General features: G+C 33.8%; 1 protein-coding gene across 7 annotated transcripts in view; it reads left to right on the top strand.

Moving 5' to 3' along the window:
• LOC136981616 (membrane-associated guanylate kinase, WW and PDZ domain-containing protein 1-like) overlaps window positions 1–16,877 on the top strand; it is a 99,813-nt gene extending 82,936 nt beyond the window's left edge. For 5 of the 7 annotated variants that reach the window (XM_067277941.1, XM_067277939.1, XM_067277945.1 and 2 more), the window contains 7 exons: window positions 6,650–7,924; window positions 12,441–12,566; window positions 12,650–12,817; window positions 12,884–12,918; window positions 15,108–15,281; window positions 15,366–15,504; window positions 15,569–16,877. In XM_067277941.1, coding sequence (XP_067134042.1) covers window positions 6,650–7,924; window positions 12,441–12,566; window positions 12,650–12,817; window positions 12,884–12,918; window positions 15,108–15,281; window positions 15,366–15,504; window positions 15,569–15,732 — 2,081 coding nt within the window. In that variant the 3' untranslated portion in view covers window positions 15,733–16,877. Of the gene's footprint in view, window positions 1–6,649; window positions 7,925–12,440; window positions 12,567–12,649; window positions 12,818–12,883; window positions 12,919–14,531; window positions 14,621–15,107; window positions 15,282–15,365; window positions 15,505–15,568 lie in introns of those variants that run through there. The other 2 variants (XM_067277940.1, XM_067277943.1) reach the window with 2 other exon arrangements.
• The last annotated feature ends 4,904 nt before the right edge of the window (window positions 16,878–21,781 follow it).

The following is a 21,781-nucleotide window of genomic DNA, read 5'->3' as shown; positions in this document are numbered from 1 at the left end:
TGGGCCGAATGGATCATCGTGGATCGACATCACTTGTCTCTCGGCCAACCTCATTCCGCAACTCCATAGCTGGAGAGTGCTAGAAGATGACAGCCTCTTGGATCATAATTCCATTGTCTACAAGTTATACTGTGCCTCCGGACACAAGCCCAGGAACTTCAACAAAATCTACAATTCTAATGGGGCGGATTGGGACTCTTTCTACAAGCATCTGGACGAGAACATTAATGATAATCCCTCCCTGGAGAGTAGGGACTCTGCAGTCAAGTATGTTGACTCAGTAATCAATACCATAAGTATAGCCTGTGACCAGTCAATGCCTCTGTGCAGTTGGGGCACTAGGAAAAGGGGTGTCCCATGGTGGAGCGAGGAGTTAGCGAATATGAGAAAGATCAACAGGCAGAATAGAAGACTTTTTCAGAGATGCAGAAGCAAAGATCGGGACTCATTAAAGGCAAGGTATTTAGACTTTCAGGCCACCTATAAGAATGCCATCAAAGAGGCAAAATTTTGATCTTGGAGAGACTTTTGCTCGTCAGCCTCTTCTAACCCCTGCGGGTTTGTGTACAAAAGTTGTGCTACAAAACTGAAAACTCCCACCTGCCTTAGTAGTCTGGGTGCTGGAGATGATGATGGGGAGATAGCAGACATGGAGAACACTATTGAAGCACTATTGGACAATCTATGCCCTGAGGACAATTGCTCAGAGGATAGTGCAACTCAGCAATATATTAGGAATCAAGCAACTACTTACATCCCAAGCCCTTGTCCACCTCCCTTCACTGCTGTGGAGGTTAAGGAAGCCATTAAGAGGTTTGCTATTAGGAAAGCTCCAGGACTGGATAGCATAAATGAAGACATCATTAGGGAATTGTGGAAGTACCGTCCCGGTTTCCTCTTGGCAATATTTAATAATTGTCTCAGGCATTGTATTTTTCCAGAGGCCTGGAAGAAGGCAAGGTTGGTTTTCATTCCTAAGGATAAAAGTGCCAAAATAACATCTCTCAGCGGGTACAGGAATATCTTCCTCCTGCCCATAATGGGTAAGGTTTTGGAGAGGTTGATTTTAAATAGACTAGTCTGCTTTCTGAAGAGAGGTGGACATTTTCATGGGCAGCAGTTTGGTTTCCGCTCGGGTTCTTGATGCTATTGGCTCTGTGGTGAACAAAATCAAAGAATTACACATAACGTTCCCATATGTTTTGGGTCTCAGTTTGGACATAGCCGGAGCATTTAATGCCGCATGGTGGCTGATGATTCTGCATAGGCTCAGGCAACGTGAGTGCCCCGGCTTACCTATACAATATGATTAAAAGCTACTTGGATAATTGTTCAGCCATCCTTCAAATTGGCTCTAGGAGCTGGACTAGGAAGATCACTCAAGGGTGCCCACAGGGCTCCGTCTTGGGCCCCCTGCTGTGGACCTTGCTCTTCAATGGCTTTCTATTGGAGGACTTTGGTGGAGACTGGGTTGTGGCCTTTGCCGATGATGCTATGGTGTTGTTGGTTGCAGCATGCTCGAGGGCAGAGATCAAGCGGAGGGCCAACTGCATCCTGACCAGAATACAGGACTGGGGCAGTAGAAATAAATTGGTGTTCAACCCTAGTAAGACTAAGGGGATTCTCCAGACCGAGGGCCCCACATCTGTACCGAAGGGTCCCGACCATACGTATGGGAAATCACAGTGTACGGGTGGTTACCACTCTAAAGTACCTGGGGGTCATCTTCCACCACAAACTTAGCTGGATCTCACATATAAAGCAAACCTGTGACAAGACCAATCTGCTCTTCAATGCCATGTTGAAAGTGGCTAAATCAAAATGGGGCTTAAGTCCACGTATCATGAGCATCATTTACGACTCTGTTTTCCTTCCTATGATATGTTATGCTGCACCAGTCTGGGCCGAGGGGCTGGGGATGACCCACATTGATAGGAAGCTATTGAGTGCCCAGAGGCAGGCTCTTCTCCGCATCTTCAGGGCCTACTCGACCACCTCTACCGTTGCCTTGCAGGTGATTGCTGGAAAACGACCGATTAACTTAGAGATTGGTACTGTTGTGCAAAGATGGAACATGAGGAAAGGCACCAGCATTGATCTTAACAGGGTCTTTGACAACATCGAGATGTCTCACTATGGTACTCCCAGTGTTGACCCCAATGAATGGCCAACTTGTACACAGTCAGTCTTGGCCAGATCAGACCCTTAATATTTTTACGGATGGGTCAAAGAATGATGATGAAGTAGGGTGCACATTTGTGGCATTTCAGGATAACACGGAAGTCTACAACTTTTCTGATAGGCTTGGGAGCACCTGCTTAGCTTATCAGGCAGAGCTCTGAGCCATCCTGTCAGCAATCAAATGGTGTAATATCATGTTCAACCTCAACAATATTAATATATTCACAGACTCTTGTTCATCGGTGCAGGCCATCTCAAACTACAACTGGCACCACCCAATAGTTAACAGCATACTACTTGAACTACATAAGAGCAACAACAGATTTGCAGTTGTGTGGATTAGAGGACACACTGGGGTGGTTGGCAATGAGCGGGCGGATGAGCTCGCTCATTTGGCTGCCACTTCCTGTGTCAACCCAACCTACAAGGTAACACCACAGAGCTACATGATACAAGGATTTAAAGAGGATGCTAGAGACAAGTGGCAACGCAGCTGGAATACCCAAACTAACAGCCTAACAAGGGATGTTTTTTCCTTTGGTCTCTACTTCTGTTAAGAGAGACATTGAGCACTGCCTTACCCAATTCTACACGGGGCATGGCAAGTTTTATCAGTATCTACACAGGTTCAGGTTATCCAATCAGCAAAACTGTACTACGTGCGGTGTTCCTGATAGTGCTCGTCACTATCTTTTGGAGTGCCCTATGTTGGATGACATGCGGACATGAGTTACTGCTTTGTTGCCCCGTGACTCTGGCTGGCCGCCCAACCTCAGTGTACTGATTCAGGATGGTAATTTGTTCCAAGCTACCAAGGACCTTATAAAAACGTACTTTAGGAGAACTACTGTGACTTAGCCTCATCCTGGTTTTGTGGTTTAACTGTATCTTAGCCACTTCATTGTTTTGTTTTATGTCTTATGTATTAGTACTGTTATCCTAATTGGCTTTATTGTATTGCCCGTGGCAGTTCTAACTGTTAAAATGCTGTCATGGACATTGTCTACAAGGGTTTTCAACCCCCTTTTTCCTCCATTACTGGCAGGTAGCCTTTAGTGTCTGTACATATTGTTCTTTGCTGCTTGTGCTGGTTTGTTAATATGTATATAAGTACATCACGTATTTCTTTTTGTAAATCTGTAACATCAAATGTTTATCTTGAATATGTAACCTTTATGTACTATTTCCTTGGCTATGCCTAGCAGTGCCAAGGCATTGATCAATAAAGAGTTTTTTAAAAAGTGAAAAAAAAGTGAAAAGTTCTTCATTTGGCACTATGAATACACTGACCGACTTATGTAAGTTTGCCAACTTTTAGGTGAAGTCAATTAATTTCGCAACAGGATGAATCTAAGGGATGTTCATAAGTGGGTGGTGGTGGAGGAGACAAGGATAACAAGTGTCTTTTGGTAACTGTTTATTGGATTGTAAGATAACTTACCTAAGATCAAATTCAATTCGTTTTCAACACAGGAAACAGTTGTGACAATTGGCAGTAGCTAAAGTTCTTTGCAGCAGACGGTGAGTTCCAGGCAGATGGCGGTTCCAGGGCAGTGACTCTATGATGTCCGATGGGAATTTAGAAGGCACAAGTTGATGACTTTGGCTTATCTGTATGGTATCTCTGATCCATGTTGGGTGACGCAGGTGCTACTTGCAGCCTCTTGACCTTGGATTCTGGGGTTTTTATGTTTTTCCCTCTCCATCTGTTTTTTTGATTGGCTCAACATCTGTTACCTTGCTCCCCAATTGGTTGTTCCCCTTTCTCCAGGTGAAAAATGAGACCTGTTCAGGTCATGAGAAAGGTTCACTTTGGAGAGTACCTGATACCATCCATTGACTCTGACTGGGAGGTGTTGATGGAACTTTGAAACCAGTGCTCATATTTTATTTCTTTATTGTCTCTTCTCTGATGTTTTAGAATTCAAACAATCTAACACGATGTTCCCCTGACCATCAACCTTTTCCCAATTTCCTAACTTTGTCCACTTGTATTTGAGCATCCTGTCAAAGTTCTGTCTCTCTGGGTCAGCATTCCACTACAATCTATCACATCATTCATCTTTGCATCATGTTTGTTTTGAAATCTATTGTTTTTATTTTCTTGTCTCTGTCTAACGTAACTTGCATGACCTTTGGTCTGATTCGACAACAGATATTTTTCTCATCTTAATTAATCTTATAATTAATTTTAACTATAACACATGGTTGGAACTTTATGCTTCTTTCCCCCCACAACTTCTTGGCTGTCTGTTAATAGGGCTAGCTAGTAATTGGAGGCAACCAATTGAATGTCCCCCCTAGTTAGGGCAAGGAAGGGTGACATGGTTGCATTATTGCATGGGACCATCATGATAAAAAGGAAATTAGGCTTAGGTTTGAGAGGTCATGGTCTTTAAATTTCTCTGGTCGTTAAACTTGCCATCCTTGATATTGGGATGGTTGACTGCTCATGTGGAGGGCACTGTCAGCAAACTCAAAGCTGTCCAAGCAAGCAATATTAATTTGGATGTATTGATTTTGCATGATTTTAGTCATAATAGAATCTGCTTTCATCCAAATTATTACAGTACTATGCTGTATGGTAACATAGCATTTTTCTATTCTTTTGTATTCTAAAAGTGATAAAAGTAAAAATTTAAATACCAAATGTGTGTTTTGTTCCTGGCTGTGAAACTGGATACAAATGTCAAGATGACACATTTATTTAAAGGAAAACAAAAAGTTATTTGGAAAAATAGATTAGAGCTATTCTAACTAAAGATAAAGAAGTAAGATGATGATGGATGTGATTTGTATTTTGACGAAAGATTGGTTAGCATACATTACAGGCATGTATTTTTTACATGCCTCTAATGTGCAAAAGATGGATTAGACAAAATGCCTGTAATGCCTGAAAAGATTATGAAATAAAATATTGGAAACTTCATCTTAATCCAACCCCAGGTGCCTATAGAAGTAAAACACCCACTGCTGATTTGTATAGTTCAAGAGATAAAGAAGTAATTTCAGTCAATAGACCAAAGACACCATTAGTTGATACCAGGAATAATTATGGAATTCCATTATTGCATAAAGATGAAGTTTCCATAATTTTCCTCAACTATTTGGTTTTCCCAAGTATTTGACACAAGCTTTACTGCCTTTTTGTGAAAGATCCTCTGGAGTTAAAAATGAAAAAAAAAAATTAAATAAATTAATATCAATGTTGTGGTCTTGCTGTGAAAATTATTTATTACCATACTGTGATTTACCAAATGCACAGATAAATCTTACATCTGTGTCAAGGAAATTTCATTTTTATTTTTAATTTTTCTCTTTATATGGTCTTACAAGCAGCCAAGTGGAAAAAATCACTGAATACTGGTTTTGCATCTAAGCAACAGACTGGCCACATTGAGTGTTTCAGGTTTTCTTCACATGTGTTGACATCTAAGTAAGGGCCAGTTTCCAATAAAGTCCTCCCATGAGGCACCTTCTTGACAGATTGCCCATGTGTTGTAATGCTTTATTCCATCAATCCATCCTAATCCAAGCTTTTCAGAAGCCAGTAAATTAACTTTTGTGATGCTAATGCTTCTAATAAACAAACTTACTACTGTGACAAAAATTGCTCAGAACATCAAGAAAAACTACAAGTTTTTACAAAGAAAAATGACCAGTTCATTTTCCCTGAAAAAATATAACTTACAAGAATTCCAAAAGGTAAACCCAGAACTGCTCAAAACATGCTAAATTACATTAAAGATTATTAAGAAACTAATGAAAATTTAAAAGTATTGTTTCAATTGGTTCTAAATGGTTGTTAATAATGAAATCACTTGTGTTTAGTTTTGATTGAGAAAATAAAAGTATTTGCAAGATTTTATGATTATTAAATTGTTAAGAGTTTAGTTATTGAGTATATTATTAGGAACAAAACACTTTATTGTAGGGTGTTTTAGAAATAAATAATAAACTTGCATTCTTAAAAATTAAATTACCACAAAAATAAATGTGTTAACAGGTATGAACACAATTCTAAGTTTGAACTCTAAATTTGACTGCAGCATTCCACGTGAAATTTGCAATGAAATAATTCAAGCTTGATGACCAGAGAGATCATTCTATAATTTATAGAATTGAATTTCTAACATTTAAATCCTCACACATTTATTACATAGATAATTACAAAACAAACTGTATTAAAAAATGTATTGACACATGGTGTCTTATTCATAATATTGATCCATCATTGATAATGAGTAAAATTCTTTGCTAAATGATATCTTATTTTCAAAAAATAAATTATTTTTATATTTTATCTGAACTATGCTTTTGAATTATTATTCAAACAAATTCATGTTCTTGATGATTTATAGTTTCCTGTTCATTTATGCTTTATGATTGAATATATAAATTAGCTAGCATTCTAATTAAATAAGAAATCACATTTTTATTATGAATTATAATCTTTTTATACTTTTAGATAGTCATCTTAATCCAACCCCAGGTGCCTATAGAAGTAAAACACCCACTGCTGATTTGTATAGTTCAAGAGATAAAGAAGTAATTTCAGTCAATAGACCAAAGACACCATTAGTTGATACCAGGAACTGGTCTGCAACTCCTAGTGAAAGCTTGAATCTTTCTCTGAAAGAATCAAGAATGCAATGCAATGATCCTTCCAATCGAATAGAAAGTCCTACAAAATCAGATCAAGGAAGAACGTATGCAATGAGTGCAGATAAAGAAAATTCCTTGTGGTATTCTGATCATGATAAAAGCAGAGAAGCAACGTGGGGAAATCAGAGTTTTCGAGAATCATTAAGGCACAAAGGAAATGGAGTACAAGATATATATGGTTATAGTCATGGAAGAGAAACATCTCAACTTTCAAACAGTTCACATAGGCAAGACAATCATTCCAAAATGCCACTTAATGTTAATCCAATGACTGCTTATTCCTGTGATGATAATGGTATAAGTAGAAATCAGTATTGGAGGCATAGTGGTAGTGCTGATTTATATGTTCCAAATAATTTTAATAACTGGACTAGTGGTGGATACATTCATAATTCAGATAGGACAGGATATAGCAATCACAATCTTGATTCTTCTGTTCTGTCTACTCGTACTAAACCTTCATTAAGAAATTCACCATATTATCAGTCTCATCCCTCTAGTTATTATGGTCAACATTTTAATTCCAACAATATTCATCTTACTGGTCCTCCAGATATATCAAGCCATCCAGATCATCATTCTCCATATTGTTGTTCTTCTATGTCTTCCCATCATTATCCCATCAGAGGAAATTATCAGCATGACAGTTTAAGTAAAAGAAAACATAGTACTTCTTTTGAACATGAACAGCCAGTCTCCTCATCTGTGACACAGTTTGCTCAGGACCTTAAAGTATCACAAAATAATTCTAACTATAGTCCTATTGGTAGAAAACCTCCATCTCTAGGTCCTGTTCCCGAATATATAGAAATAACCATTACATTACATCGTCAAGAGAGCGGTTTTGGTTTCAGAATTGTAGGTGGAACAGAGGAAGGATCTCAGGTTTCTATTGGACACATTGTTCCAAATGGTGCTGCAGATTTAGATGGTCGTTTAAGATCAGGTGATGAAATAATATCTGTTGATAATCAGTCTGTTATTAATACTTCGCATCATCATGTTGTACAACTCATGGGCTCTGCTGCTGTTACTGGTAGAGTAACCTTGGGAATAAGACGTCAGATTTCATCTTTTGGTATGTATTTTTGTTTATTTAGCATTACTATAATATATTTCATTAAACTTTCTTTAATATTAACTGAATTTTTTAGTACTATACAAACTGTCTTTTCTGATCATAAATTTTTCTATAAAGATAGTTTCTATAAAGTTTGCAATTAACTCATATCTATAAAATAAATAATGTTAAATTAAATTTTAGAAGTGAAGGAGAGTGTCAGATTATATATATGAAACCTTAATTAAATTACCAATATAAACTCGATCAATCTTGTATCGATACAGCGATAAAGATTTGTTCCGTGTCGCTAAAACAAGACCTTTAGTGAAATTGAATTTTCGGTATTTAATTAAATTAAACTTTGAATTTAATCAGTTTGTGTTAAATTAACTCTAATAATAATTAAACTGTTTTGGAACAAAAATTCCAGTTTATACTTCATTAAAAATTATAAATGAAGTGAAAAAATGTTTATCTAATATGTGAAGTTGAATATTATATCTAGATAGTACATATATCAAAATATGTATGCAGTTCAGTGATTACAAATATAGCAACTCTACTAATAATAATTTTGCCATATTCACAATTAATTTTTCTACATACAATATAGTAGTTCCAAGCCAGAGTTTTGCAGATTTATTAATTTGACAATTATTTATGGATAGTTCCCTTATATAATCTCATAAAATAGAATTGATACAGTTAAATCCCTTTATAGTGATATTTAATGAAACAAGAAAAAATGTTGTTAGAGTTTTTAAAAAAGTATGCCCTCCCTCGCTACAAACAGGGTTATTTCTATGAAATTAGACAATATTAGAACAGAAAAACATACAGTATAAGATTTAAGTGATTTTATTGCATATTGTTTCTGCAGTATATGTTAAACATCAGAATCCAAAATCAGTCAGAACCTTAATCCTAAGGAAAAAAAAAATCTGAGTTTAAGTAAAACTAAAAATTCTAAAATTTAATTTCTTAAGGAAAATACTTTTTAAATGATTTTTATAAGTAATTTGCAACACAAGACATTCCTGTACACTTTCTAAAATAATTTTATTATGATAAATGAGTTTAACAGAACAAGGTTTACTCAGAAATTTTACAAGGATGAGTTTCAAATTACCCTAATTCTAAAAGCAAAAGAGCTTTTATTACAATTACTTTCATCTTAGCTCTCTAACTGTTTGCATGGCAAATTTTTTTAGAAATGTTTTTTTACTAGTAAGATCAGATTATGATGGATTTCAGGGTTTACTGTAAAATACAATGAATTTATAATTTCTCGAAAGAACTGAAAATGATAGAAATGAGACCAAAAATTGCCGGAAAAGGGGCTAAACTATTATAGAAAGAATTAAAACTGGTTTCCTTCATTGTTTAATGTTAATTGTTACTGAAAAGTTAGGCCAGGAACACACATGCGTAAAATTTGGCGTAAAATCTAGCATAAAACAGAAAGCGTAAAAATTTTTCTGAAATTTTGGCTGAAACAGAACTGAAAAAAGAGTAGAGCATGTCTCTACTTTTTACGCCAAAATTCCTCCAATAAAGAGAAGTCTTTTCTGTGACGTCAAAGTAGCCACGTGGTTTTCATTCTAACAATGGCAGCAATGAGGGTTAACCCTATAATTGTGACGATCTAGAAAAAACGAAAAATAAATGAAATAGAGGGGTTTATTGAATCCGTTCGACCACATCAGTGTCATGTATAAAGACTCTGTATTTAAACGTTTATGGATGACTACAAGGTGCAAAATTTCAAATAACAGGTAGGTCTAGTAGAATCGATATATAGGTCTAGTATTTAGATCACACGTTCTTTATTTGAATTCTGAATACAAGCGTATTAATTTAAATTTTCTATATTATAGCAGAGGAAGCAGAGAAAAAATGGAAGGTAGAAAGGGATAGATATATGAGAGGAAAAAATTAATAAAATTAGCACTGTTAGCGGCAGTGGTGTTTCCTATTCGGCCAGAATTTTTACGTGTGTGTGTTCTGGCATAAAAGCGTAAAAAAGAAACCGAACTGAAAGCTGATTTCTAATTCAGTTTTCTGCCACACAATTTTACGCATGTGTGTTCCTGGCCTTATGCTCAATAGCTGATGTCTCAGCTAAACAAAGCAAAAAACTTAAAACTAATTTTAAGTGCAAAATTTTGGTGCTAAAATATCAAAAACAAAAAAACACTAAATCTGAGAACTGTGCTCTTGTACTGTACAGTATGTACTGATGCCTACTGACTATAGTTAAAATTCTGATAGAATTGCTGTATTAAGAGAGGATTTCTTGTTGCATTTTGATTCTAAGAGTGAATGATAACTATAAATTTAATTTACTGCATTATTATTATTATTGTAGAGAAAAGAAAATACTGTGTATTTTATAAGGATATTAAAAAATGCATAGATAAACAAATTTATCGTGGTAGAGGATTTGTTCAATCGGGAGAAGCTTTAGATTAAGTTAATGCAACTTGTGTAGAGAATATTTCTTATTGTTATGGAGAAATTTATTGTTATATTGATAATAACTGTACTGAGATTTGACTATAGTTTAATTTATCATCATGCATTCTCTAAAATAAATAAAGTGTTGTTATTATTATACAAGTGTGGATTTTAAGCCAAATGCAGTTTGCAGTTTGACCTTCATCGTGCCCACTTAAAATAAAAGTTAGGCTTTCATTCATAGTTGAATGAAAGCCTTGACAATTGCAATAAATAGGTATACTTATCTCATACCAAACGTACATATTATAGATATAATTTGCATATGTGTATGTATGCAGGTTAAGTTTGTATAGGTATAGATTTTATTAAATCTAGTTTTCATAAGTAACATATTATAAACTTGTTTAGACTTCCTTCTATCCTGTCATTCAAAATTTCACATTACTTTTAACTCACTCAGGCTGTATTCCCTGACTACGTAGAAATACGGACGTGACTCTCGGCTGAATTCTAAATGTAGAGTTAGGAATGGAGAACTTTCATAAATTTTTAAATAGTGTCAAACTAAAAGTAAATCAGCCGAGCAAAAACAATTTTATATTTTAAATGGTAGCTTCATTTTATTACTAATAACTTTGTTTTTATGAAGATATTTCTTAATTTTTTGTCATTAAGTGATTTTATTACATATTGTTTCTGCGGGAAACACATTTTCTGGAGGAAAAAATCAGCCAGTCAGAGCAAATAAATCTGATATTATTTTGCAAATGGCACAGCCTCTTGTTAGGATTAATTTTAAGAAGACATTTGCTAATTTTTTTTTTATGATCAAATGTACTCTTTAGAATTAATCAGGTTCAGTGAAAAAAGACAAAGGTCTAACAAGTAAGTCAGCAATGGCAAACCTGTGGCTCTTAATGATTTCAAGGTATCCACATTAAATGTTTAGAAAGTACAGGTATTTTATAAATGACAAAAAAAAAAAAAAAAAAAAAAAAAAAAAAAAAAAAATTTAATAGATTTCAAAACTTGGTGCACACAGTGTGAAAGCAAGATTCTAAAGCTGTCACGAAGTCTTAAAGGCCTCATATAGAAAAATTATCATCAAATAATAGATTCCCGATTAAATGAATTATTTGTTTCATTATGGTCACATTATTATTCCCTTTCAAATACATTTTTATTGTTATTTTTCTGATATAGATTAAAAAGATGCTTATAAATTTTACTTTATTTATTACTCAAATTCAATTTTGACCCACTTTGGGAAAAAGTTTGTTGTCACTGGTCTAGATTGATCACAGTTGCTGAGATGATGCAAAATTAAGATTATTCTTGTATTGGTACTAGATTAAAGATATGCCTATTGCGGACAAAAGATTCTTAAATTTTGTGGCCATGTAGAGTAACTTTCATGTAATCTTGTCTTTGATCCATATGCATTTTACGACGGAGCTCATGCCGAGAGAGTTTTCTCCTTTGGGTAGGATTAAGTTAACATTTTTATTCTGAAATCCTGTCTGTTATTTCTTTAGCGTGTAAGGTATTTTCTCAACTTTCCACTAATTTTAATTGATTAATGTTATTCAATTTTCTTCTCGTAAAGAAAAAAATCATTTTAACAAAATACAATAGTTTTATAAAGGAATAAAATGTCTACCAATTGCTTTCTTCATAGAAACTTTGATAATTATTTGATATTGATTTCTGAAAGGTTTCTCTACGTAGAAAGAGAATGAAGTTAATTTTTTATAAAACATCACTTTAATTTAATTTAATTTTTTAAAATTTCTAATATTTTCCCTTTCACTTTGCGATAATAAATTTTTCTCATATGCTAAATAAACTGCGTCTAAATTCAATATTTTATCTTTTAACTAAAAAAATATACTTTTTTCTAACATTTACTAAATTATTTTGTAAATTTATAAATACGAATGCAATAAAAATAACTAAAACATGCTTTACATAAACAAAAGGGTCATATTAAACTACAAATCATGGTTAAATAAATCTTAAGAATTATATTAACTTATGATAAATGACTTATGAAGCATTTCTTGTCATTTAGAATCTGTATATCATTCAAAATCCACAGATAGTATTTATCCGTACGACGTCACAGTTACAAGAAAAGAAAACGAAGGCTTTGGTTTCGTCATAATATCTTCTGTTTGTAGAGCTGGTTCCACCATAGGTAGGAAAATTAAATTAACATCTTTTAAAAATGTCATAAAATAATTTGCTGCCATTCATTTTTCATTCTTCATTTACATGTAGGAAGAATTATCGAAAACAGTCCTGCCGAACAGTGCGGAATGCTTCACGTGGGCGATCGCATATTAGCCGTGAATGGAATAAGTATTTTAAACATGCACCACGGTGAAATAGTCAATTTAATCAAAGATTCTGGGTATTCGGTCTGTTTAACAGTTGGACCTCCTCAAGGTAACTCAGAATAGAGATATTTAAGGTTAGTTGTAATTAAAAATAATAATAATAAATATTTTTCAGATGATACCTCAAGTACAGCTTCAACATCCCAAAGAGTGAGTAATTTTTTTCTAGTTGTGCTAAAAACTTGCATTTAATTTTGAAATTCATTGAATTTGATAGTTTTCATATTTTAAATTCACTAGTTAAGACATAAATTTGTAGTTTGTAACAATAAGTACTGTATTTTTAATATTAGTAAGGTGCATGTTTATATGCAAAAGAATTATTCATTTATCCCATTACAGAAACATTTAACTTAATATTAGAATAAACAGATATTTAACAGATTTTAACTAGTTGGTAGTTAAAATCTGTTACAAAAAAAACTATTTTACAGTAATTTCATTTAATTTAGATTGGCTTTTAATTTTTGTTGATTAGTTATCATGTTCATTAAGAAAAATTGATTTAGCTATATTTTTCACATCTGGTTTGTTCATTGAACCGACAGTTTAATAATATGCAATATTTAATTGTAAATTGGATTGAAAATTAGAATTTTTCTTCCCGTAATACTTGTATGATGATGATTTTATAAATTATATATAGTTGATGTCTTGTGTCGTTCAGTCAGTTCTGGTATATAGCTCTTAGTCTGCGTTTAGATATAGAAAACTTTTAAAACTTATTCAATTAGTATTTGGCCATTGCACAGGTAATCTGGTAACTGATTGTAAAGACCTGTTTTCAAATAATTAAGAGATAGTACCGTAATGTTTTGGGATATTTTCGTTACTGAAATCCAGCATTGAGTTTCTTAACTTTCCCAGCAACATTTGGTGGTTCCATCTATTTTTATGTTTTTTTATTATTATAAAATTGCAAAAAGCTTAATTTTGAAGGTAGGATGGGGTTTTTAAAAAATTGTAAATGCTAATGATGAATATCTTCCTTTAATGATGATTTTATACTCCCAAGTGTGAAGGTTGACAGATGTTGGAGAAAGTTTTTGATGATGATGATATGTTGTTTACTTTGAAGTCCAGATTCTCACAAAAAGTACAGGAGCTATTAAGTTTCAAACAGGGTAAAAAAAATCATGTTCCATGCATACACACTAACATCTGTACATATAGAACAAACCCTGAAGTTTTTTGCATTTCTCGACATTTCAGGGTTCCAAGTCCAAAAATGTAAAAATCCAAGGGGGGTCATTTTTTGACCAATTACCATACTTTCCCTCTGTTATGATGTTTAGCATTTTGTTTTTTCAAAAGAGATATTTGAATCATCAAAACTTTTTAGAATAGTAAAATTTGAAAGTATAAAAAATTGTGTTCAGAGAAGAATATTAAATAAAAGAAACTAAAGTTATATGACAAAGTCATATACTGTACTTTTTGATTGATAGACAGGGACATGTATGGAATAAGCATCCACAAATGTACAGTACATGTTATCGAAACAGGGAACAGACATTTCAAATTTAGTCTTCTTGCATTTAAAAAAATTTTAAATGATTGCAATTTAAAATATTTAAATAAAGAAAATTTTTTGTTGTTCATTATTATTATTATTATTAAGTGAATTTTTTTAAGTAATAGTCTGCGAATAATTTTGTTTTAGTCTGCCATGTGAAAGAAGAAAATATATTTTTGGTTGGAAATTTTAGTCATTGCCTTTGTTGTAAAATTTAATTATAATTGAAACAGTTCTTATTCTGCAGAGTTTTAGCACACCTCTTCTTCATGCCACTGCTGTGCCTGTACTTGGTGATAGAGAACTTTCTACTTCTTATCTTAACCTTGATTCCAGGTCTGTGGAATTAATAAACTTTTTCTCTCTCTTCATTTTTATATGAGTTGTCTAATGTTCACATTATAGACAACCATTCTAAATTATAATAAATGATGTATGGTAATTATTCTACTAATAAAAGCTACTGCTATATAGGTATTTATAACATGTAATAACATTGGGCATGTCTTACTTTTGATCTTTTTTTTTTCTATTTTCATAGTCAAATGATATATTTGGTCATATATAATTAAAATCTTCAGAGGTTTGAAATTCTAAATTATCAGAATATGCAACTAATCATTTTTCAGTTTGAGATTTCATAGAATAATAGTTATACATCATTATATGCAGAATATTATATTTATAAAGTATAAACTTATCCAATTTTATACCTATATACCAGTAAAAACGCATGTTTCACTGTATGTAACTGGAAATGTTCTTTATGAAAATCTGGAATATTTTTAATAGATTGTTTGTAATCCTTTCCTAAAAAATTTAGGGGGAAGAACAGGCAGGAGAGCAAGACACAGGCCAATACTTTGCTGTCGAACTCCACAGGAGCACAAGAGGATTTGGTTTCAGCATCAGAGGTGGAAAAGAATTCCAAAATATGCCACTCTTTGTATTAAGGATAGCAGAAAATGGTCCCGCTCATCATGATAATCGCTTGCAGGTTAGAAATTTACAATACTTATTTCAAACTATTATGCTACATCACAGAACTATTATATCTTTAATCTTTGCTGATTAATCACAGGTTGGTGATCAGATAATAGAAATTAATGGTATTAGTACAAAGAATATGACTCATGCTGAAGCTATTGAATTAATACGCCAAGGTGGAAATATGGTTCGTTTATTGGTTAAAAGAGGCAACAAAATACCTTCAAATATGTGTGAGTATCAATTTTAAGATTATTCTATTCCTAAAAATTCCACTTATAAATGCATGTTGTTTAGCTGATCAAACAAGTCCAGCCACTCCCATTGTTCCCACTGTACTTAATCCCGGACTGTCTCCTCTTGCAAACGGGCCCATTAGCCAGAGTTCGCCTCGAGGCCAACAGATGTCCTTACAGAATCAAACACAAGATATGTATAACTGGAATTACGAAACTCGCTAAAACATTCCACATTTCATTCCAGAGATCCATTTGCCAATTGAAATTGTACATTGGCACTCGTTATAAATGGATCCTGCACACATTCCCGCCGACAATGAAAATCGGTACTTCATTGTGTTGATTGTTAGTTGCTTCGAGAAGTATATGAATTTTATTGACATGGTTTGTCATTCATGTAATTTGATAAATATGTATATGTCTGATAAAAAAAATATCAATGGAAATAATTGTAAAGATGTAATAATTTACAATAAGTTTTTGATAGATTTTTAATAAATTCTTATTGTTTTAATGTATATTATTGTTAAAAAAAATTATGTACATTGATAAAATCGATTATACTGTTGTCACAAATATAAGAGAACTTATTTGTTTTATAACTGTTTGCAAATGTTGTCGGTACTTACAAAGGCAGCTCATGCCAAAGCAATATAGTATTTTGGTAGAATTTTATGTACATGTAATTGTAATCGTTCTCTCACACGTCAAATAAGTTTTATTATAGTGAATGATTCTATACATCCTCATATTAAATCAGTGTGTAAGTTAATAAGAAAAAAGTCATCCTCATGCCCACCAAACAGTTGTACAGCTTCATTCAGTTATTGCTCTTCTGTCTTTTTTTAGAGAAGTTTTGATGTTTGGAATGCACTTAGTTGTCGTCTCAAGAACGATTACGAATTAAGCGTAATTTTATATTGTTACTACTAACATATCTTAGTATGATCGTTTTTTGACCGTACAAATAGTTGGATCAAAATTTGTGCTGTCCTCCAATATTTATACAGTTGATCAAAAACCAAAACTAAAGACCTATAGACTTTCAACTTCATCGAGCGAAACATTCTGCCACGGGTGGCAGTTCAGACATTCCAACACTGTGATTGGAATAGACTGCTGTGAAGTCATGCAATTCGGTGCCTTCATGCCAACAGTGCTAACTGCAGAGATATACAAAAAAAAAAAAAAAAAAAAAAAATGTAAGAATTATGACCCTTGTACAGCTCATATCAGGGTCTGAAAAATGGAAATGTGGGTGATTGAGTCACAAATTTGTAATTTAACCAATCACACTTGTCTGTCTGGCAGATTGTATTTGCCTATGGGTTGGAAAAGAATAAAATTATATTGTATTCTTTTAATAATTGTATCGTTTGAATTTTATAAAAATTTTCCATATCGTCTGTACAATTCTCATTCAAATTGATATTAGCGTCCTTCTCAGTACTATATTATATTTGATCTTTTTGAATCATGGACAGTACTAAATATAGATTAACTTCCTAGTTCTTATATTTTTTAATATTAAAATGCAGATATAAAAGTACAGAGGCCATGTAAGACTTCTTATTCAGCTTTAGTGTAATATGTAACTATTTTTTGGATATTGAAAAAATGTCATGTTTCTCATCATATATATATAATGTTGGTTTATAATCAAATATACAGTGTTGTTTAAAAATAACTTCCACAACTCTGGAGAATGAAATGAAATGAAACAATATTTGGACAACAGGTATTTCAGATGATGTGCTCACCATTTAATAAATGGTGACTTTTTGTATGAAAAATTTTTGATAGGTGGTGCTGGAGCTATGCAAATCACAATTATAAATTTTAAATATGTCCTCCAATAATGAATGCAATGAGTCCACTTCAATCACGAGAACATGCAGACAGATGTGCATTTTTCATGACAGATCTGGGACCTCAAGAACTCCATAACCAGAAGTCACAGCTGATTCATCTGCAAAAGTCTACCTTAAACACATTGAACAGAGCGAGCAACGTGGGGCGATGCACCATCTTGAACAAATGTGTATCCCGAAGGCACCCCCATAAAGCTCTGGGATCCAAAAGTCGTCAAGACATTAAAATACCATTCTCTGGCAATGGAACAAGTTTGGATCCCAGTTGCATAGCTCCAGCACCACCTCTTGTACAGAAAATATTTAATAAATGGTGAGTGCATCGTCTGAAATACCTGTCATCCAAATGTTTCATTTCAAGCAGTAAAACAAAGCTCCAGAGCCTTCTGAGCTGGGGAAGTTCTTTAACAATCCTGTACTGTACATTGTCCTTCATTAGATATGACAGTCTTCCATTGAGCTAATAGTTTTTTGATGCATTTATTATAAAAGTCAGTAGATTTGGATAGCTTGTTTTGAATTAAGTTTTTCCTTAATGGAACTTAAGGAAAAACTCCTTAGCTGTTTAAGAGATTGAGGTAGTAATCTGTAGGTGCCAGATCAGGGCTACAAAAGGGAGAGAGGGAACTTTCTAATTAAGCTTTCTCAATTTTTGTTGGGTGGCTATTGCAACATAGGGTTGAGCATCATCATGTAACAAAATAATGCCCTTCTGCCATATGAAGAAAAACATCCAAAGTTTTTCCCAATTGTTGACAGTATAAAGTAGCATTTACTGTTTAGATTCAATAATTTAAAATGCAATCCCACCATAAACATAACAGTACCTTTTGAGCATGAAGGTTGATTCTGGAGTAGCCTTTGGATCTAATCGATGTCTTTTACAGATGACATTAGTGTATAATACCCACTTATTCTGTCCATATATGAAGTTTGTTGGTGACTCTTGAGAAACACACAGATAATTAATCCACACAATTCTGTTTGGTAAAATTATATGGAACCCAGATCCCGTACTTGTTTATCTTTCCTAGTTGGAGTGTCCCAATCAACAGTAGTTAAAGAGATATACAATGTTTTTATGCAATTTTTCATCTAGATAGTTTTTGCTAGGCTTCCACTATTGCAACAATTTCAGCATTTTCTAAGCCTGAAGATTGAACAGAGTGAGGCTCATCCACATCCTTAAATATTTTGAACCAATGCTGATGTTTAAGGCTTCACTGTCATAAACACTGCATATAGTTTGTCACGTAACTAAACCCATAAGAAAATTGTTATCAAAACTTGTTAAGTAATTAAAAATTAGTACTTAAGCAATTAATAATAATTTACTCAATTTACCGAGTGATTGTAAGTAAAGTACTCCCCTGTTCAATGCTGTCTAGAGAGATTTAACAGTTCAAATGCAACCAAATTTTGATATGGTGACATTTTAAGATGAGCAGAAGACATTTTCATTAAAAAATAAACAAAAATAATATCAAACCCACCACTATGGCACTTTGGATCCGTGTGATTTACGGTTGTGGGAGCACTTTAAAATGTAATTTATCGAGGACGTGCTGTAAATTTGGTAGTCTCGAAAAGCAGTATCGCACGAAATTGGTTACGGGTCAGCATTTAGACTTTACAATGGCGACCATATTGAACAGTATCCCCTGCACTGCTTAAGTCTTCATAGCATTAGTGTCTTGTACAAATAAAATATTTCCATAAAAAAAGTATGTCTTGAAATGTAAGATTTGGTTGAATTTGGACTGCTAAAGCTCTGTAAATAGTGTTGAATAGGAATACTTTAAGATCTGGTACTTGTAAAGCCTAGGTCAGGTATGGCAAACCTTTTTGAGCCTGCATGCCTTATAGTAAGCATACTTAGCTTTAAGGATGTTTGTGCATACCAAAGTTTTAGACTTTGAATAATGATATTTAAAGAAATTGAACAAATATACTTTAATTAGAATAAATGTAAAAAAGCTGCTGGAATAGAAAGGATGATTGAAAAAGACAGATGATAAATCGAAATCGTACGATACATTACATGCCAGATGATTTCTCCTTACGTGCCACAGGTTTGTCGTCACCTGGTCTAGGTTTTTGCATGTGAAGAAACACATTCCAAGAAGACAACACTTCTTGGAAAGTCATTTCACATACTAATAAACATTTTAATTTTGCAGTTAATTGTCAACTGCCAATTATTTTTGTTGGTAATACCAATATACACTATTGTACATTAGCACAATTTGCAGAGTTGGACAATTATAATCAATTCTTTGGGATGCTTCAGAAAAGTGATGATAGCAACTAAATAAAAGTTATTTTCAATATCATCGACAGTTACAAATGATAACAGTTATGAAACATTTGACATAATACACTAAAATTCATTCAACAGTAAACATTCTATCCAATTTTAGTTATAATTTCTCAAATCTCAAAATATTTACTGTTTCAACCATCATCACAGTACTTGGGGTCAAGACGTTTGTTAGATCCTCTTTGCATTTTGCACAGTTTACAGTGGACTTATCTACTGTTTTTGTATTGAGTGGTAATTCATTGGGTTCCTCTTATTGAATATTTTCATCTGGTGAAAGAATTTGAATTTTTTGCCAAGTTATAGAACTTGGATCTTATAAAGCCTCGCTGCTCGCTCTCAGGCCTCTCTCGACCAGTAAGTGGAAGATTTATAAATATTTAGTTTTCTCTTCTTTTCCATTTTAGGCAATTCTCATTTTCTTTTGTTGGTCAATTTTGCATGTGGCATTGCGTGTCTTTTGTCATGTCGCTGTGAGCCGGTTGCTAGCATCCTCCTGCTTCTTTCCAGGTATAATATATATTAATATTAATAATCAGGTATAATATATATATAGGATACAGAGAGGTTATCAGGACTAATACTATAATTTCTATTTGGGCATATTCATTTTTATGCTGTGCTCTGGGCTGCTCAAACAAACTCCGCTGTTTAGACAGGAACTATCATCACTTTTGCCTTTGTTTTGGGCTTTCTTTAGCAGTTTTACATTAGTTATTTAATTTTACCTATTTCTTAATTAATTTTGTTATTTTATTACTACTATCATTCCACTTGTGGGGTCCCATTGGTGGACCAGCATTCTGATTGAGCTTCCACTGTTTTCTGCACTTTCGGCTTGGTCCTTCTGAATTTTGCAATGCAACATACAGGATTCTGGATGAGGTGAAGGGCTATCTAGTGGATAACAGCAAGTCTCACTGAGCACTCCAAGTATATTGTGAATCAGGTCCAGTGTGTCATTGACCTAGCTGAATCTACTTTTTCTGTTAACAATCATCTCTCTGTTGTTGACAACATTGCAATGAAACAAGACAATGGGTTGCTCAGAATGAACTGTTCATTCTGAGAAAGCCGAAAAAATTCTCGCTGAGGCCAAGAGACCATTAAAGGCCTTCAGTGTGTTTCCCGTGTGGGGCCTGAACCTAGCCCCAGTTTTAGTGAGGTTGTTCGTAGACCTACTAAGTCGGATAAGGCAGGGTCGACTAATGTAACCCTTTATTTCACTGTTCTCATCTATGGCGATTTAGGAACTGAAGACACTGAGAACACCAGGCATATTCTGACTAGCAGTATCAATCCACACATGCTGAAGATTGGCATCCAAAGGATATGTAGAATTCAAAAAGGTGGGCTTGCAATTGGTCTGGCAAGTAAGGTTGATGTGGACAAACTGCAGTTGGAGGTTCCTACCCTAGGTGCCACTGTTCCTAAATAGCACCATCCTTTTATCAAAGTTATCTTGGTTGCTAAATCTATTAGTTGAGATGACCTACTTGACTTCATGTTCAAACAAAATGCCAAAATTTCTGAGTGTCTTTCTAAAGAAGATTTTCTTGATCAAGCATGTGTTCATTTCCCTATTAGTCAGAAGAATCCATTATCTGTTACTTGGGTGCTTGAGATTTTCCCCATTTTGAAGGTGAAACTAATAAAAGGTCAGAAGATTAATCTGCAGTGGACAAGATGTAGGATTATTGACCATATACCAGTTAGTCAATGTTTTAAAGGTTTTCAGTTCAGTCATTATGCTATTAAATGTGACCAAAATGCATTCATGTAGCCAATGTGGAGGTGACCATTCTTTTAAGTACTGTAACAAGAAGTCAGAGCACCTTATTTGCTGTAACTGCAGTAGAGAAAAGATTTCAACTCCTATAATACTCTTGACAGAGCATGCCGTATGTCTTTGTGTCAATGCACAACTCATGGCTAGGATCGATTCAGGCTCTTAGCCAGAACCCTGGTAGTAGTCCTCAGGATGTTAAAATTAGATTCATTCTGGTCAATTTGCAGCATGCTATTACTGCAGCCTTACAGCTTTGTCAGGAATTACAGCATTATGATGTGGCTCTTGTTC

This window comes from Centruroides vittatus, unplaced genomic scaffold (genome assembly GCF_030686945.1).
Source record: "Centruroides vittatus isolate TY-2023 unplaced genomic scaffold, ASM3068694v2 contig_784, whole genome shotgun sequence".
Classification (NCBI taxonomy): domain Eukaryota; kingdom Metazoa; phylum Arthropoda; class Arachnida; order Scorpiones; family Buthidae; genus Centruroides; species Centruroides vittatus.
Note: the sequence above shows the minus strand (reverse complement) of the source record. Positions and strands in the feature narration are given on the sequence as shown.